At 42.3% G+C, this 17,197-nt stretch overlaps 1 protein-coding gene across 1 annotated transcript in view; it reads left to right on the top strand.

The window, feature by feature from the left end:
* Window positions 1-17,197, top strand: part of cep112 (centrosomal protein 112) — a 358,450-nt gene that overhangs the window by 206,421 nt on the left and 134,832 nt on the right. Inside the window, exon 19 of the mRNA XM_068003888.1 lies at window positions 11,496-11,631. Within this exon, the coding sequence (XP_067859989.1) occupies window positions 11,496-11,631 (136 nt within the window). The remainder of the gene's footprint in view (window positions 1-11,495; window positions 11,632-17,197) is intronic.

The raw sequence follows: 17,197 nt of genomic DNA, 5'->3' as shown, positions 1-17,197 counted from the left end.
CTTGCCAGAGGAAACAAGCTTGCTCCATCGAAATGCCTCATAATTTTGAATACCTCTATTGGGTCTCCCCTTAACCTTCTCTGCTCCAAGGAGAACAATCCCAGCTTCTCCAATCTCTCCACAAAACTGAAGTCCCTCAAATCCCTGGTATCATCCTGGTAAACCTCCTCTGTACCCTCTCCAAAGCCTTGACATCCTTCCTAAAGTGTGGTGCCCAGAATTGTACACAATACTTCAGCTGAGGCCTAACCAGCAATTTGTAAAGGTATAGCATGACTTCCTTGTTTTTGTATTCAATGCCCCCATTTACAAAGCCAAGTATCCCATACACTTACTTAACCACCTTATCAGCTTGCCTTGCCATCTTCAAAGATTTGTGAATATGCACCCCCCCAGCTCCCTATGCTCTTGCACATCCCTCAAAATAGGACCATTTAGATTATACTGCTTCTCCATGTTGTTCCTTCCAAAGTGCATCACTTCATACATATCCGCATTAAATTGCTTCTGCCATGTCTCTGCCCATTTCACCAGGTGTCCTCCTGAAGTCTGCTACTATTCTCCTCACTATTTACTACGTTGCCAAGTTTTGTCATCTGCAAACTTCAAAATTGTACTCCCTATACCCAAGTCCAGGTCATTTATATATAACAAAAGAAGCAATGGTCCTAATACCGACCCCTGGGGGACCCCACAGCATACTTCTCTCCAGTCAGAAAAACATCCATTCACCACTACTCTCTGCCTCCTATCCCGTAGCCAATTACGTGTGCCCAAGTTACCACCGTCCCTTTAATCCCATGTGCTTCTAATTTCCGAATGAGTCTATAATGTGGTACTTTATCAACGCCTTTTGAAAGTCCATATATACAACAGCTACTGCACTACCTTCATCAAGCCTCTCTGATACTTCATCAAAGAACTCAATCAGATGTCTGCGCTGTGTTGAGTTTCAGAGCAAATAATAACTAACAGTATTTCTCGCTTCATTAAGTTTCTCCTTTAAAGTATTCCATTTTTAGCACAAGTGTGGTTTAAATTTTTAAAAACTGACTATTTTAATAAGGGCACTGTCAAAATTCCTTGTGAAGCAGTGATGGTTTTGCTGAGACTTAGTAAAATAGAATTAGTTTTTGAGGCTGTTCTGCTGGAGGAAGAAGGTTCTGGTGCCCTTATTTAAGGAAGGATATACTTGCATTGGAGGCAGTTCAGAGAAGGTTTACTAGATTGATTTTGTGTATGGAAGGGTTGTCTTATGAGGAAAGATTGAACAGGTTGGGTCTATACTCATTGGAGTTTAGAAGAATGAGAGGAGATCTTATTGCAACATACAAAAATCTGAGGGGACTCGATAGGATAGATGCTGAGAGGATGTTACCCCTCATGGGGGAATCTAAAACTAGGGGGGCATAGTCTCAGAATAAGAGGTCACCCGTTTAAGACGGAAATGAGGAGGAATTTTTTCTCCCAGAGGGTCGTGAATCTTTGGAACTCTTTACCCTAAAAAGCAAGGGAGTCAAAGGATATGGGGAAAAGGCGGGAAAGTGGAGTTGAGGTAAAAATCGGATCAGCTATGATGCCATTAAATGGCGGAGCAGGCTCGAAGGGCCAAATGGCCTACTCCTGCTCCTATCTCGTATAGTCTTATGGAACTGTTTCCAGCCATTGTAAGGATGTTAGGCAAACATTCTGAGGCAATTAAAGTTTTGTGATTGCAAAAATGACAGCTTGAGTCATAACGCTTACTGTTGTGGAGTTCAGGAAGATTACATCTGGTCAGGTAGAGCAGCATTGCAAAACCCAAGAGGGGCTGGCTTTATAGTGATAAAGATATTTTGTTATATAGTGAAGATATTTTGAAAAATGGTTGACTGATAGATCTTTGATATTTTTCTTAACCAGCCTGACATCATGAAACATTATTCTGTTGTTTCTGGAATGCACAATGGGGAACAGAGACCAAAGTGAGGAGCAATCTGTTAACTTTCCATTATTATAGCCGATTGTGGTATTGTACAGAAAATCAAGCGTGTAATAAAATCGACCAGCACAATGCAGAATTCTACTCAGAAAAGAAGCCTTTATAATTCTTACAACTTAGTCATTGGTGACTTCCTCCTAGGATAAACAGACTGAAGCACTCCATTACCCTGGGCTGTATATAATTTGTCTCCTTTTATAGCTCCATCATTACAATGTATTTTGCTCTTTGGCATTTGGTCAGCAGTAATGGTTTTCTTGAAGGTTAATACGTTGTCCTTCTCTGTGTACAGATGATGTTTCCGTGTCTCCTTCTACCACACCGGTTTTAGCAGGTAAGAGAGGGTCGTGGATAATAGACGCGCAATAAATATGACCCATATTATTTCCTGTTAATCAATTGAATTATCGCTTGACAAACTTGCAGTGTTTGCACCACAATTATTCATTCTTCAATGTGAAAATCATCATCCAAGTGCATGGAACGCACAAAGTATTGGCATTGCAATGAAGGATGCCAAAATAGAATAAAATCACTTTGCCACAAATCTGTGGATTTGCTTGTCCTTGTACTTAAAGTCCAAGCTGCGCCTCTTGATTGAAAAGTCAATTAGGTTTATTGCATTTCTAATTAAAGAGCAGACAGTGTCTTTTGTCGCAAAGATTAAAGTGCTTAGTTTCATTGATTGAATAATGGGAACTTGATAATCATAATCAAATTAGCAGCAGGGTTCTTTGATATGGAAATAATAGGACTCACTTTGAGTAGAACCCTACTTCAGAGAGATGGCGCAATATGTTGTTGCAGAAAGTTTTGAGAGGATAGGACTGATGGAATTTGTCTTGCCAGTGACCAGGTCTTTACTTTTAAACGGCCAATATATTTCTTCAAAAGGTACCAGTGTTTGGAAATAATACGAAGTGGGGTTGCAGTAATGGCGACTTTAACTTAATTTTTAAAAAATGAGACTGAGATTCCCATATTTAAGATTTTACCGTAGTGTAATATTGTGATGTAGACTGTTGATCTGTTTGTGTGCATGTCGCAGTGCCTCGTTATAGTCTGTTTTTTTGAGGACTCTTTCAAATTTGTTTCACTGTAGCAATTGGGGAGAGCACCATGGTAGAGTGGTCAACATCCACAGGGATCTGTGAGGATTAAAAATCAATAAGAGTATGATCGATTGCAAATCCTAGACTGGAGGCGGTCAGTCAGATCAACCTGACAGGACAAAATTTAGCTCCCTGTGCTTCTTCCTGTAAATCTCGTTTTTGTGTACTTTTGTTTTTTTAATGATTGCAATGCATAATGATTTTTATTTACAGTATAAGAAAATAAATCTTTTTGACTGAGTCAAAAGAGCAATATAATAGGTTGCAAATTACTTTTGAAGGCAATAGGTGCTGGACACTTAATGCGTTTGTTTGACATTTCTCCATCCTCTATTTGGATCTGTTTATTGTAATGTCACCTGGTATAGTGGTATTGAAGTTCACACGACTACATTTATTTCCATAATTAAAATATCTGTAACCTTTCAGGAGAAATTATTTTTGGCGTGGAAGGCAGAATTATAATGGGTTCCAAAATGCCAGCAAATACATCAAATAAAGTGTTAAAAATCAAAACTTACTGGAAGCAGGGCAGCCTCCAGATCCCCATAGAAAATTAATCTCGTGCCTTCTGCACTCGCATCCTTCTTCAGTAATTTCTACATCCACCGTTGCTGCAAATTTCAATGTAGCATATTTTAGTTTCTTCCCTTAGAAAAGTGATTTGAGTGTTGGGTATACTTACAGTTTAAGTTATGACCAGCCCATGTCCCACTGCACTTTGTGAAGCTCTGTATCTTTGTGTGTCTTAAGTTGAGGGCTATTTTTAGGGTGACAAAATTTTTGAGGCCATGTCAGCTTGAAGCTGTTCATCAACTTCAGCTGTTTTTTTAGGTTGTATGTATGTAGAGGCAGCACTTTTGCAACCTGTGAACAATGTAATGGGAGATATGCTGATAAATGGTATTAAAAATGAAAGAAAACTGCAAGTAATTTCAAAACAATAATTTGATCTTGGTGGGGGTGGGGGGGGGGGTTCAGTTAATGATTACAAACCACTCCAGTCTCCCTGTCATGGATTATAATCTGAAGTCCTTGATGAGATCAGAGCCTTGTAATCGCTCCCAGCTATGCAGTATGCACTGCAGGCAGAAACTCCTGGTAACCAACTGCAGATAATTTCCCTATAAACCTGCAATGATGAGTCCACAGCTGTTAATCAAGTGTGAATGTCACCCAGCCAAAACGACTTAGTATTTCCTACACAAGTCTCTACTAACAAGTGCCATGGGCATTAAGATCTAGTGTTTTTTCTCTCTCTCCCTCTCTCTCGCTCAGAAAATTGAAATCATATCCAATATCGGAGAGAATTCCTGATCTGTAATCTAATTAAGGGGTTCAAATGGTTTATTATAAATTAGTCAAGCTTTGCTGTGCAATTCAAGATGTACTTTGAACCCTGTTAGATTACCACCTTGCTGTTATTCAAAGGTATTATTATTTTATGTGTAAACCATCTGAACCATTAATTAGACACTCCCTGTAACACTCTCCTGGTTATGCATTATACTTAATGTAACAAAGTATTTGTGAATATTTTTTCTGGGGTGTTTACCTCATAGTAATGCTGCTGTTGATTCTTCTTGAAATCCAACACATCCAGCTGTTTAGCACATTCTACATTAAAGGCCTGCTGGGGTGAGGTGATGTTGCATATTAGACACTGGCCTCTCAACTCTGTGACCTGGATTCAAATCCAGCCCAGACTAATGAGTTGAAAGTCTCCTCTGTCTGCCAAGTGTAAGGGTCTTATGTGAAATATATTTGGTCGGTCTCAGCTCAGTTTCTAGCGAGTGTGACAGCTCAAAGATTCCCTTATTTTGGCCTTAACTTGGCAGTCTCACAGGATGGCTGATACAGGAAATAGAAAAATGTTACACTGGTGCAGAAGAAATACTGTTCTGAGATTAGAGCTGAGGGATATTATTGGAGCGTAGTAGAGGGAGGTAACGTGATGAACTTGACCTGGGAGTGCTTACTAATGACAGAGTGCTCCATCCCCAACACTAACACCCCTCACCTTGACGGGCACAAAAAAAGGGAAAAGACAAAACCTGGTCAGACATGTGCTGTAGCACTGGGTGGAGAGAATTTAATGTTTGCTGTTGTAATAGATGTTAGATTCAGCAGCTTTGATTTAAAATAAAAACATAAAACATCATGCATGTTTTACAGCAAGTTCTTTTTGGTCTTTCATAATTGCCTTGATTATGGGGCTATTTGTAGCATTGCTCTGAGGGTAAGAGAGAAGAGTCGAATAATAAGGGGCTAGCAGTTAATTACAAGGCACTAATTCAATCAAATAGTTCTGATGCCATCTTGAAGCACAATGGTGAAGCTCATTCTGTGAACATCCACAGAATTCTAAAACTGAATTCAGAAAATGCTGGAAATGTACAGCAGTTCTGTGAGCATCTGAAAGGGAAATGACAGGTTGAGGAACAGTGCTGACCACCAAAAACCTTCTCTATGTATTTCCAGCATTTTTTTTCATTCCAAAAGTCCTCTTGCCCTCTTCTTCCCCTTCCCATAATTCAACCCATGCCTTAAGCTCGCTTTCTGCTATTTGTGACTTTTTATAATAGGCACTGAATCATAATTTTTTCCCCTTTTCTTATGATCATGCAGCAGGCTAGCTGAGCAGTGAAAGGATAATAAAGATGATTAATGAGTTGTAGTACTGGGCTTTATTTTGGGCACTGAAGTACTGTGAAATAAACCATTTGTTACGACAGTTGTTTGGATGGTGTTGAAGGGTCTCATCTGAAACATTCACCTATCTTCCTCTTTCAGATGCTGACTGGTCTGCTGACTATTTCCAGCATTTTCTATTTTTATTTTTATCCGCAAAGACTTGCATTTGTATAGCACCTTATCACACCTCTCAGAAACCTCCCAAAGTTTTTCACATACAACTAATTACTTGAAATGCGGTGACTATTATTATGTTTGTGCACAGCTAGATCTCACAAATAGGAATGAGATTTATGACCAGTTAATCTGGTGTTGGCTGAGAGAGGAATGTTGGCCAGGATATTAGGAGAACTCACTGCTCTTCTTTGAATAGTTGTATGTGATTATTAATGTCCACCTGAATCAAAGGAATGGGACCTCAGTTTAACATCTTATCTGAGGGGCAGCACATTTGACCTTTCACTACTCCCTCAGTACTGCACTGAAGTGTTAGCTAAGAATATCAGAGTCCTGACTGTCTGACTTAAGAGATAAGTCTACCAACTGAGCCAGGCTATTTGTACTATTTGTTGTAAGTGATGCATGGGGCTGTAGTGTGCATGGTGCACAGAGTGGAGGGACTGAAGGTTGAATTTCTCTGCTCTGCTGAGCTCCCAACCTTGGTGACTGTGCTCTGGAGAGGGGCTCCTGCTCAGGAGGAGGAACCAATACAGGACATGTTATCATCAAGTTGCCATCATAAACCTGCCAGTGCTCAGCTGAACAGCATTGGTGGAGGCCTGCCAGAAAATCATCCGCCTCCTTCAGATTAACTGGTCATGCGTCACCTTGCTGCTTGTATGACATTGCTACTGCCTTTGTCTACATAACAACAGCTGTGATACTTCAAAAGTAATTCATTGCGTGAAAGGCTTTGTGATGTATTGATGAGGTGATAAGGTGCTCTATAAATGCAAGTGTTCTTTTTATGGCCACAAAATGCGCATGGCATTGTTAGACCTGCACCAGGAGGGAAAAAATGGGAGGCTATCAAGGAATGTCATGCCTACAAAGAAAATTTATATATTATTACACTACACATACGTTGCCTGCTGCTTGTAGAACTGGCTCCAGCTCAGTGCACCAGCCAGTTCTGATTAAATGACTTTATTTTCCAGTTAGATGATTAAAAAAAAGATAAGTCTTGATGCTGTTTTATTATGTCTTACCCCAATATATTCAATGGTGACTCAATAATGTGCTGCCAAAAAATACATATTCATGCCATGACACGACTGTTGCACATCTGGCTGTGAACACTAACTTATCTCATCAATAAATTAACACTTCATTGGATTTTTAATATGCTTTTATTAGTGACTTTTTGTTATCAGACAGTGGGTTATTTTACAGAAAAAACACAGCCACAAATGTTGACTTTCTACCTCAATAACTAAACTTACCATGGGACTTTGTCTCAGTCACATACTGGGTGGCTTTCACAAACAGCTGTACTGTAAGATGGATCACACGGTTGTAAGTTCCAGCTTACCGTATCAATCTTTTATGGAGGGGACCTCACCCTTGCTGATAGCCTCGTCAAACGAGGCACTGCTCATTATAGTACTGAATCATACAGACCAGTTTTCATTCCCGGCCTTTGCAGAGTTGGCCAATCATAGACAGCTGGAGTGCTGCAATTGCCCAGGAGCTAGTGTGGGGGGAGGGAAATCAGCCAGAGTTCCTGTTCCTGATCACATATTGAGTGGGCACAGGACCAGGCTCAACTGTAATACCCTTCTGACATTCACTGTTTAAGATTATCCATGTGGATGAGGCACCAGAGGTATTGCACTATCCATGGAACTGCACCCCTGCACCTCAGGAGAGGGAAAAAGGGACATTTTCCCATTCTTTTCCATTTTTGAACAGCAAAGGGTTATAAAGAATTCTGATCGCAATAAGAACTGATGATATCATTGGGATGGAAGTAGTTTGGAGGAGTTACTGAGCCCTACAGTACAAAGGAATTAATTTTACACAGACAAGATGATCTGATTGCTGAAGCAATTTGGGTTAATGACTATTAATTCAGCTCCCTCACAGCCTGAGGCGTAATAACTCCTTCAAACTAAACCTCCTAATGGCGACATCAGATCTCTCTATCCTCTATTTCTTTAAAGCTTGCACGGTCTTTTGGTAAATCTGTGGGAAATGTTTTCACATAGACTGTGCCATTGCAGTTAACAGCTCTTCAAACTATGGTATAATCTGCCCGGTGATACTGCATCTCACCTTGGTCAGCATTTTACAGCCAGGCCAGTGTCTCCTCAGACCCAGTAGGTAAGTCAAAGCAGTGAATCAAAGGTGAAACACTGGGCCAAGTTGAAGAATGGAAAGTAACTGTACTAAATCTTTTTATATTAGTAATTAGCCATTGGTGTATATGTAGACCTTGGTTTGTACCACTCGTCCATATAATAGTTTGAGATGTAGTGGTGCTTGTTCATGGGTTCTGTTTTTTGGTGGGGGGGGGATCTTTGTGTCTCTGTGGTTGTAATAATATGGTCTTCCTTCACTAAGGTCCTTGGCATACTTGTTGCTCCATTTGTCTCTAAGCTTCAATTCATGACCTGCTGGTTGCCATGGGATGTTGACCGAGCTGGTATGCTGTGTTGTTCTCTCTTTTTCTTGCTTTCCAGGAAAAGATAGCAAGGGAGAGCAATTAGTGGACAGGGTTGTCCCAGCTTCCACAATGCAAGTACAAAAACCGCATTAATTTAGGACTAATAGTGTTATACTTTTCTTCCTGTGGCCGGAATTCCACTTAAATAAACCACCACAGTTGATATCAGGAGCTCACTGTGCAGTTACAGATCAGTACTGTATCACTCTGGGGTTCAGTGTGTTGCAGCATACCTTGAACCCTTGACAAAACGTTCGTGAACACTATTGTTGTACTGTGTCTAAAAGACTCTGAAGCACCAGCACAGAAATTTCAGGAGCCAAACAGTGCATGTCCAGCTTTTTGAAGTTACAATAGCAGTCTTTGAATTTGAATAAAATGCAAAATGCTGCAGGTGCTGGAAATCTGAAAAACAGAAAGAGAACAAGCTAGAAATACTCAGCAGGTCAAACAGCAACTGTGGAGAATCAGAAGTCAGTCACTTGACGTTTTAGGTCCAAGACCCTTATGAATTTATAGACAAGAAAAGACCCACTGGTCCATCTAGCCCCATATAGGTGTGATGCCTTTCTCAGGACCGACCTGCAGAGTATTTCCAGCTTTTTCCATTTCTGTTTTTTGAATTTGAATACATGGAGCATCAACGGCAGAACTGTAAGAGCCAGCAGCATTTAAATTTAAAATGTATCAAAGCAGCATTCCCTATCCCTGCAGAAAAGACATTTCAAAAGGAATTCAGACAGTCAGGCAAAGGATGAAATCTGGAGAAGTGGAAGTGTGCAAATTAATTTCTTATTAATGGCAGCAAGAACCGACTTCAAAGGTGGTGTCATGAATGAAGAATCTAGTTTGGATGTTTACACATTGCTGTGCGTACCCTTTGAATTACTCATTGATTTCCTCTCACCGGACATTTGTTATGGGAGAGCCACTCTAGTCTGAATTGAACTTCAGTGATATCCTGACATTCTGCTACACTGGCAGTGGGACTGGCTGGTGCTTCCCACTGCTCCTGTAAATGATGCCACTGAATGGAGGAATTGTACAGCTGTTTTAGTATGTAAAACATAGTTATAGCTAATGATTGAAAGACACCAGTAATCATACAGATCTCTCCTTTAATGACATTTAGGATTGTGCAATAATTCTGGTGAATATATCATTCAATCAAGCGAACCATTACAACCGAGTCCAGTCCTGTTCTCAGCCTACGTCCCCAGATGCACATCTTGCAGAACTATTGGACAGCCATACCCATGTGGATACTGACAGCCATTGTAATGCCCCATCACTAAGCAGGCTGAGACCAGAGCTAACCACTGCTGGCTGAAGCAGGGTTCCTAGCATATACATTAGCCTATTGGAAACCTGTTGGCTATTGGCTATTGGTCCTCAGGTTTTTCTGTACTACCAGGAACTACCAAAGTCAAATTTGTGAGAAAACTATCCTTGTTCTAATTGTTCTCAGCTCCATTCAGTTGGTATGCAAACCAGATATACAAAATACTGACTCTGGAAATCTCCAGGTCCCTGTGGTTATGCTGGGAATGTGTCCTCCAGTAGTGATCTCACTGGAATTATTGAGATCAGCAGGAGGACACCTCATTTACATGGGGCCTGTGGGCACCTACAGCACTACCGGCTCATCATAGTGTCTGTGGGGGAATGCAGGCAGGCTTCCCCTCCCTGAGACCCCATGGAGTCACTTCTCAACCAACATGTTCTTTGGGGGTTCAGGCCACTTCCGTCACCTGGGCCCTCCTAATGGGGCCCCCATGCAATCTTCTGGAGGCCGATACACTTCATGTCTCTCGATGTACAGGCCTTCATTGTTAAACTGAGGTCCTTTTGAGCCTGGGAAATGGGAACTCCCAGTACAGAGAAGTCCCCGTTACCCAGTTCTGTCCCCTAGCATCATTGGCCTTATAAGGGGCAGGTGAAGGTTTTGGCCCTTACAAGGCAGACTGGGAACTCCTGGAATACACCACGGAACCCTTTAGAAAATTCGGGGCCACTGTTTCTAACTCTCCTTTCTTTCTATTCTGATGGTTGAATTTGCCCCAATAACACTCAAGCGCCAGACCCAAGTAAGTCAAATATGCATTAGCAAATATTGCCATGCACCTGCCCAATCAGAAGTTCCTGTTGATCATTCCCAGGCCGAGGTCCCAGATTGGTGAATCCTGTGTGAATGACAACATCAATAAAAAGTGTATACACACTCCAGGTCAGTAGCCATTAGTGCTATTTTGAAAGTGATGTTGGGAGACAAGAAATATGTTTTTATAATAAATTCAAATGGGAAAAGATGTCTTAATTGGTGCGGGAGTTCTAATGTACAATGAGTAAATTTATAGATAGGTTTATTGACTTTTCATATACTACGTTATAAAGGTGACAGTTGGGCGTATGTAGTACGATGGGTTGGAAAGCAAGGTGGCCATCGAAACTACATTGAAAAAATTGAGAGATTTGATTGGTTGCATTTATGATGGTTGGATCCTCTTGATGATTGGCAGTCATAATGAGCAAATCAGAATGGTTGAATAGGTTATGATTATTTAAACCAATCATTAAAGTGTTACCTAAAAATTTAAAGTGTGGCATTAAGAAAAAAAGAAAGAACTTGCATTTATATTGCTCCTTTCATTACCTCAGTACATCCCACAGCACTTCACAGCCAGTGAAATACTTTTGAAATGTACGGAAACAGGGCAGCCAGTATGAACGCAGGAAAGTGCAGATAAACAGCAATGAGATAAATGCCCAGATACTCTGTTGTGTTGGTTGAGGGATGTGTTGGCCAGGATACCGGCAAAACTTCCCTGCTCTTGTTCAAATAGTGCCCTAGGATTTTTTACACCCACCTGAGAAGGCAGACAGAGGCCTTGGTTCAACAGTGACATAGCAGCATCTCTGGTGTGAATCTTGCCTGACACAAAGCTTTTAATTATACAAATAAATAGATTTAACGGTGGGTTTATCCTGTTAAACTAAAGATCCCTAGGTACAGTACATTACTGAAACATTTGTGCTTGTTTAGTGAAAAAGGGGACCAACTGACACGGATGACCGAGATGCAGAAGTTCCAAGCCCAGAAGGCGGATGCAGCTCTGGAAGAATTCAAGAGACAGGTTGAGCTGAATTCTGAGAAGGTCTATTCTGAAATGAAACAGCAGGTGAGGCTTCTTCCATTGATTTTTTTTTTAAAGGAGTTTATTAAGCTGAAATGCTTTTCTGCTAGCCAGTTTCTGTTTTCTGTTAGCAAGTACAAGTTTTCACAGTCAACTAACTACCGCTAAAATTTTATTTAACCAATGGAGGCAGAAACATGCACCCAACTTTAGTTGCTTTAAATCATAACCCTAACAGTTCAGCAAAAATACATTCTTTAATTTCTTAAAATACACCTAATACATGTGGTGTCAAAATCAATGTCTTCTTGGAGCCTCTTCTACTATTGGATATTGCAGTAAACTGGGAGAAAAACATGGACTCTCCACAAGCTACATGGTGCAAATGTTACATGGTTGTTCTTTCCAGACTTCTTTTCAACTGCCCAGTCCTGCTGGTATGCCGACCAATCCTTCCACATTTATTTCCCTGAATTAAAATAAAAACCTCTCAGTTCAATATTTTATTAGACTTTCTTGCTTTTGTTAAATATAAAAAAAATGTATTCATTCATGGGATATGGGCGTCGCTGGCGAGGCCAGCATTTATTGCCCATCCCTAATTGCCCTTGAGAAGATGGTGGTGAGCCACCATCTTGAACTGCTGCAGTCCGTGTGGTGAAGGTTCTCCCACAGTGCTGTTAGGTAGGGAGTTCCAGGATTTTGACCCAGCGACGATGAAGGAACTGCGATATATTTCCAAGTCGGGATGGTGTGTGACTTGGAGGGGAACGTGCAGATAGTGTTGTTCCCATGTGCCTGCTGCTCTTATCCTTCTAGGTGGTAGAGGTCGCGGGTTTGGGAGGTGCTGTCGAAGAAGCCTCGGCGAGTTGCTGCAGTGCATCCTGTGGATGGTACACACTGCAGCCACAGTACGCCGGTGGTGAAGGGAGTGAATGTTTAGGGTGGTGGATGGAGTGCCAATCAAGTGGGCTGCTTTGTCCTGGGTGGTGTCGAGCTTCTTGAGTGTTGTTGGAGCTGCACTCATCCAAGCAAGTGGAGAGTATTCCGTCACACTCCTGACTTGTGCCTTGTAGATGGTTGAAAGGCTTTGGGGAGTCAGGAGGTGAGTCACTCGCCGCAGAATACTCAGCCTCTGACCTGCTCTTGTAGCCACAGTATTTATATGGCTGGTCCAGTTAAGTTTCTGGTCAATGGTGACCACCAGGATGTTGATGGTGGGGGATTCGGCGATGGTAATGCCGTTGAATGTCATGGGGAGGTGGTTAGATTCTCTCTTGTTGGAGATGGTCATTGCCTGGCACTTGTCTGGCGTGAATGTTACTTGCCACTTATCAGCCCAATCCTGGATGTTGTCCAGGTCTTGCTGCATTCGGACACGGACTGCTTCATTATCTGAGGGGTTGCAAATGGAACTGAACACTGTGTAATCATCAGCGAACATCGCTGTTTCTGACCTTATGATGGAAGGAAGGTCATTGATGAAGCAGCTGAAGATGATTGGGCCTAGGACACTGCCCTGAGGAGCTCCTGCAGCAATGTTCTGGGCCTGATATGATTGGCCTCCAACAACCACTACCGTCTTCCTTTGTGCCAGCTATTGGAGTGTTTTCCCCCTGATTCCCATTGACTTCAATTTTACTAGGGCTCCTTGGTGCCACACTTGGTCAAATGCTGCCTTGATGTCAAGGGCAGTTACTCTCACCTCACCTCTGGAATTCAGCTATTTTGTCCATGTTTGGACCAAGGCTGTAATGAGGTCTGGAGCCGAGTGGTCCTGGCAGAACCCAAACTGAGCATCAGTGAGCAGGTTATTGGTGAGTAAGTGTTGCTTGGTATGGTGAGTAATGCACCATACTAAGTCTCTATTTGTGAGATAATTTGCCCTCTGCAAGCTGCTGGTTTAGCACACCCAACTAAATGAGGTAGGTTGGCACTTATTTAAAATTACTCAACTGAACGAGTTAGGTTGTGTTTTTTTTCAAACATATCTTTTCCCTCACCTTGTTCTGGTCTTGCAGGCCATTTACCAGTTCTTGCTGAGAAGTCAGGAAAGCTTTTGGCTATTGACTCAGTGTGGTTGAGATTGAGCTTGCAATGATACTCTTCAATTTTCTCCCATCTGCACAGCACTGACTCCTAGACTCCACCAAACACCTCCCAACATAGTTGCAGCTGAGATCAGAGACTCACTGGAATGGAGAGCTCCATCTTCATCCCTTCATTCTATGGCACAGCTGCACATTAGTGCTAAAGTGCATGGTGCCATAATGTTGACAATACAAAATGTGTGAAATGGACCATTTTCCAGCAGTGATACCTCTCCAGGCTAAGTACATAAAAAGGTGTTCCCGTGAGATAAGCAGTCCAAGACTCCTCGCTGGAGAAAACAGACTGGCATAAACCCTGAAGCTGTAAAATAAAATAAAATGTATGTACTTGGGTCTGGAGTATCAGAGGTCCACATGGCTTTAATCCACTTGTCTTCCTCAAGCGGTGTTATTTTAAATGTGTGTTACTGCAAACTCAGTGTATATTGAGTTCCAGCCAACAGTAAACATGTGCATAAAGAATGTGATGCAGAATGTTGCTGTATTACCAGCAAAATCTTCAGGTTTGAAACTCAAACAAACCTTCTCTTATAACCGTGACAGCAGCACATTTTATTCTCTGTCCTCATCAATGCTCAAGTCGGCTGATACTAGGAATTCTTCTGTACTGTATTTTTGGCAAGAATGTATATTATTATTGGTCCCTTTTTTTAAACCATAGTGATGCAATATAATCTGAAAATTGCACACTCGATCAGAAGCCCATGGATTTGTGGGGAATTTCACGTCATGAAGCACGTTATTTTCTATAATAAAAAACTGCAAATGCTGGAAGTACACAGCATGCTGGTGGGCATCCGCGAAGAGAAAAGACAGCTTAATGTTTCGGATGTGGACTCAAAACGATAGCCTGTCGACTCGTGAAATATTAACCTATCTTTCTCTCTTCAGATGTTGATTGACCTGCTGTGTATTTTAACAACAACAATAAGTTGCATTTATATAGCGTCTGTAAGGTAGAAAAATGTGAAAAGGCGCTTCACAGAAGTATAATCATATAAAAATTGACATTGAGCCAAAGAAGGAGATATTAGGAGGAACAGATGAGTGGGACGGGAAGGAGGGTTATTTAGGTTAACCCCCAGTGGGTGTGGTGGGCGAAAAGGTTGGTGTGAGAGGAGGCTGGGGCAGATGGGGTTGCTTCTCGTAAAGAGGCAGTGACCAGTGCCTCGATGGACCCTTCAGAGAATGGCACTGAGGGAAGTGGTGGACTTATCCAAGAGGGAATCAAGCATTTCCAGCATTTCCTGTTTTTATTTCAAATTTCCAATATTTGTGGTTTCTTTGTCTAACTCTAAAAGTTTGGTTATGTTACCCATCGGAGGAAGATGACGAAGAAGGATCAGGCATTCAACGGGTTTGAGAATTTCCACATACCACTTACCAGATGCTGGTGTTGATTATTATTTGATATTCTTTTATTTTATTCTAATGTGTAATTTTTCAATACACATCAAAGAAACTTAAATTAGTTTATTTACTAGACTAATAAAACTATAAATAAACAGGGGAAGGAGCTGATTAGCTGGTAGCCAGTGAGTGTTCCTTTTGTTTTTGTTAAGTTTAGTAAACAATCTAATAAATCGGGGCATGGAAGGGCAGCTCACACCCGTCAAATGCGCATCCTGTGCCATGTGGGAACTCCAGGACGCTTCCTGTGTCCTGGACAACCACAGATGCAGGAAGTGTTGTCAGCTGGAGGAGCTCAAGCTCTGGATTTCGGAGCTTGAGCAGCAGCTGGCGCCACTGCAGTGTATCCGCGAGGCTGAGAGCTACATGGATAGCACGTTTCAGGAGGTGGTCACCCCGCAGCTTCAGAGAGTGCAGGCAGAGAGGGACTGGGTGACAAGGAGGACCAGGCAGGTTGTGCAAGAGTCCCCCAAGTGCATCTCACCCTCTAACTGGTGAGGAGAGGGTTCCTCTGTGGAGTGCAGCCAGAGCCAAGTCCACAGCACCATGGATGGCTCAGCTGTACAGTGGGGGGAGGAGAAAAAGGTCAGGAGAGCAATAGTGATAGGCGATTCTATAGTTAGGGGAGCAGATAGGCGTTTCTGCGCCTGCAGACGTGATTCCAGGATGGTATGTTGCCTCCCTGGTGCCAGGGTCAAGAATGTCAGCGGCTGCAGAACATTCCGTTGGGTGGAGGAGCGGATGTGAACAGCCAGAGGTCATGATCCCTATCAGTACCAATGACAAAGGGAGAAAGAAGGATGATGTCCTGCAGGCAGATTTTAAGGAGTCAGGAAAGAGATTAATAAGCAGGACCTCAAAGATAGTAATCTCCAGATTACTCCCGGTGCCACCCGCCAGTGAGTATAGAAATGGGAGGATAGAGCAGACAAATACGTGGCTGGAGATATGGTGCAGGACGAGGGCTTTAGATTCCTGGTGCATTGGGACCAGTTCTGGGGAAGGTGGGACCTGTACAGGCTGGATGGGTTGCATCTCAATGGAGCTGGGACCAATGTCCTCATGGGGAGGTTCACTAGTGCTGTGGGGAGGGGTTAAACTAATTTGGCAGGGGGATGGGCACCAGGGTATAGCAATGGAAAGGAGAAACAAGGGGCACAAAGGATCGGGGGAGAAAGATAGCACTCGAGCAAGTAATAGTGCAGTATGAGGTGGGATCAGACTAAGAGAGAGTACAAGAAAGTCTAGGACTGGTTTACAGTGCACGTGTGTAAACACATGAAGCGTGGTAAACAAGGTTGGTGAGCTGCAGGCGCAAAAAGCCACATGGGAATAGGATGTTGTGGCAATAACGGAGACCTGGCTCAAAAAAGGGCAGGATTGGATACTAAATATTCCTGGAACCAAGGTGATCAGGAAAGATAGGGAAGGAAAGAAAAGAAGGGGGGTGGCAGAATTGATTAAGGAGAATATTTCAGTACCGGAGAGAGAGGATGTCCTGGAGGGGTCAAGGACAGAATCTATTTGGTTACAGTTAAGAAATAAAAGAGGTGCCATTACACTACTGGGTGTATTCTACAGGCCACTAACTAGAGGGAAGGATATAGAAGAGCAAATTTTCAGGAAAATTACAGAGAGGTGCAAAAGCTATAGAGTAGTGATAACTGGAGAGTTCAACTATCCGAATATAGACTGGGATAACATTAATATAAGGGGCAAAGAGGGAGAGGAATTTTTGAAGTGTGTTCAGGATAACTTTCTTGACCAGTACGTTTCCGGCCCAACGAGGAAGGAGCATTGCTGGGCTTAGTTCTAGGGAATGAGGCGGGCCAAGTGGAGCAAGTGTCAGTGGGGGAGCATTTAGGGAGCAGCGATCATAGTATCATAAGGTTTAGAATAGCTATGGAAAAGGACACGGACTGCTCCTAAAGTAAAAATACTCAATTGGAGGAGGGCCAATTTTAATGGGATGAGAACAGATCTGGCCGGGATAAATTAGAATCAAAGATTGGCAGGCAAAACTGTAATTGAACAGTGGGCGGCCTGGGTACAGTCTAGGCACATTCCCACGAGGCAGAAAGGCAGGGCAA

Source organism: Heptranchias perlo, chromosome 23 (genome assembly GCF_035084215.1).
Source record: "Heptranchias perlo isolate sHepPer1 chromosome 23, sHepPer1.hap1, whole genome shotgun sequence".
NCBI classification, from domain to species: Eukaryota; Metazoa; Chordata; class Chondrichthyes; order Hexanchiformes; family Hexanchidae; genus Heptranchias; species Heptranchias perlo.
This window is presented reverse-complemented; position numbering and strand designations above follow the sequence as displayed.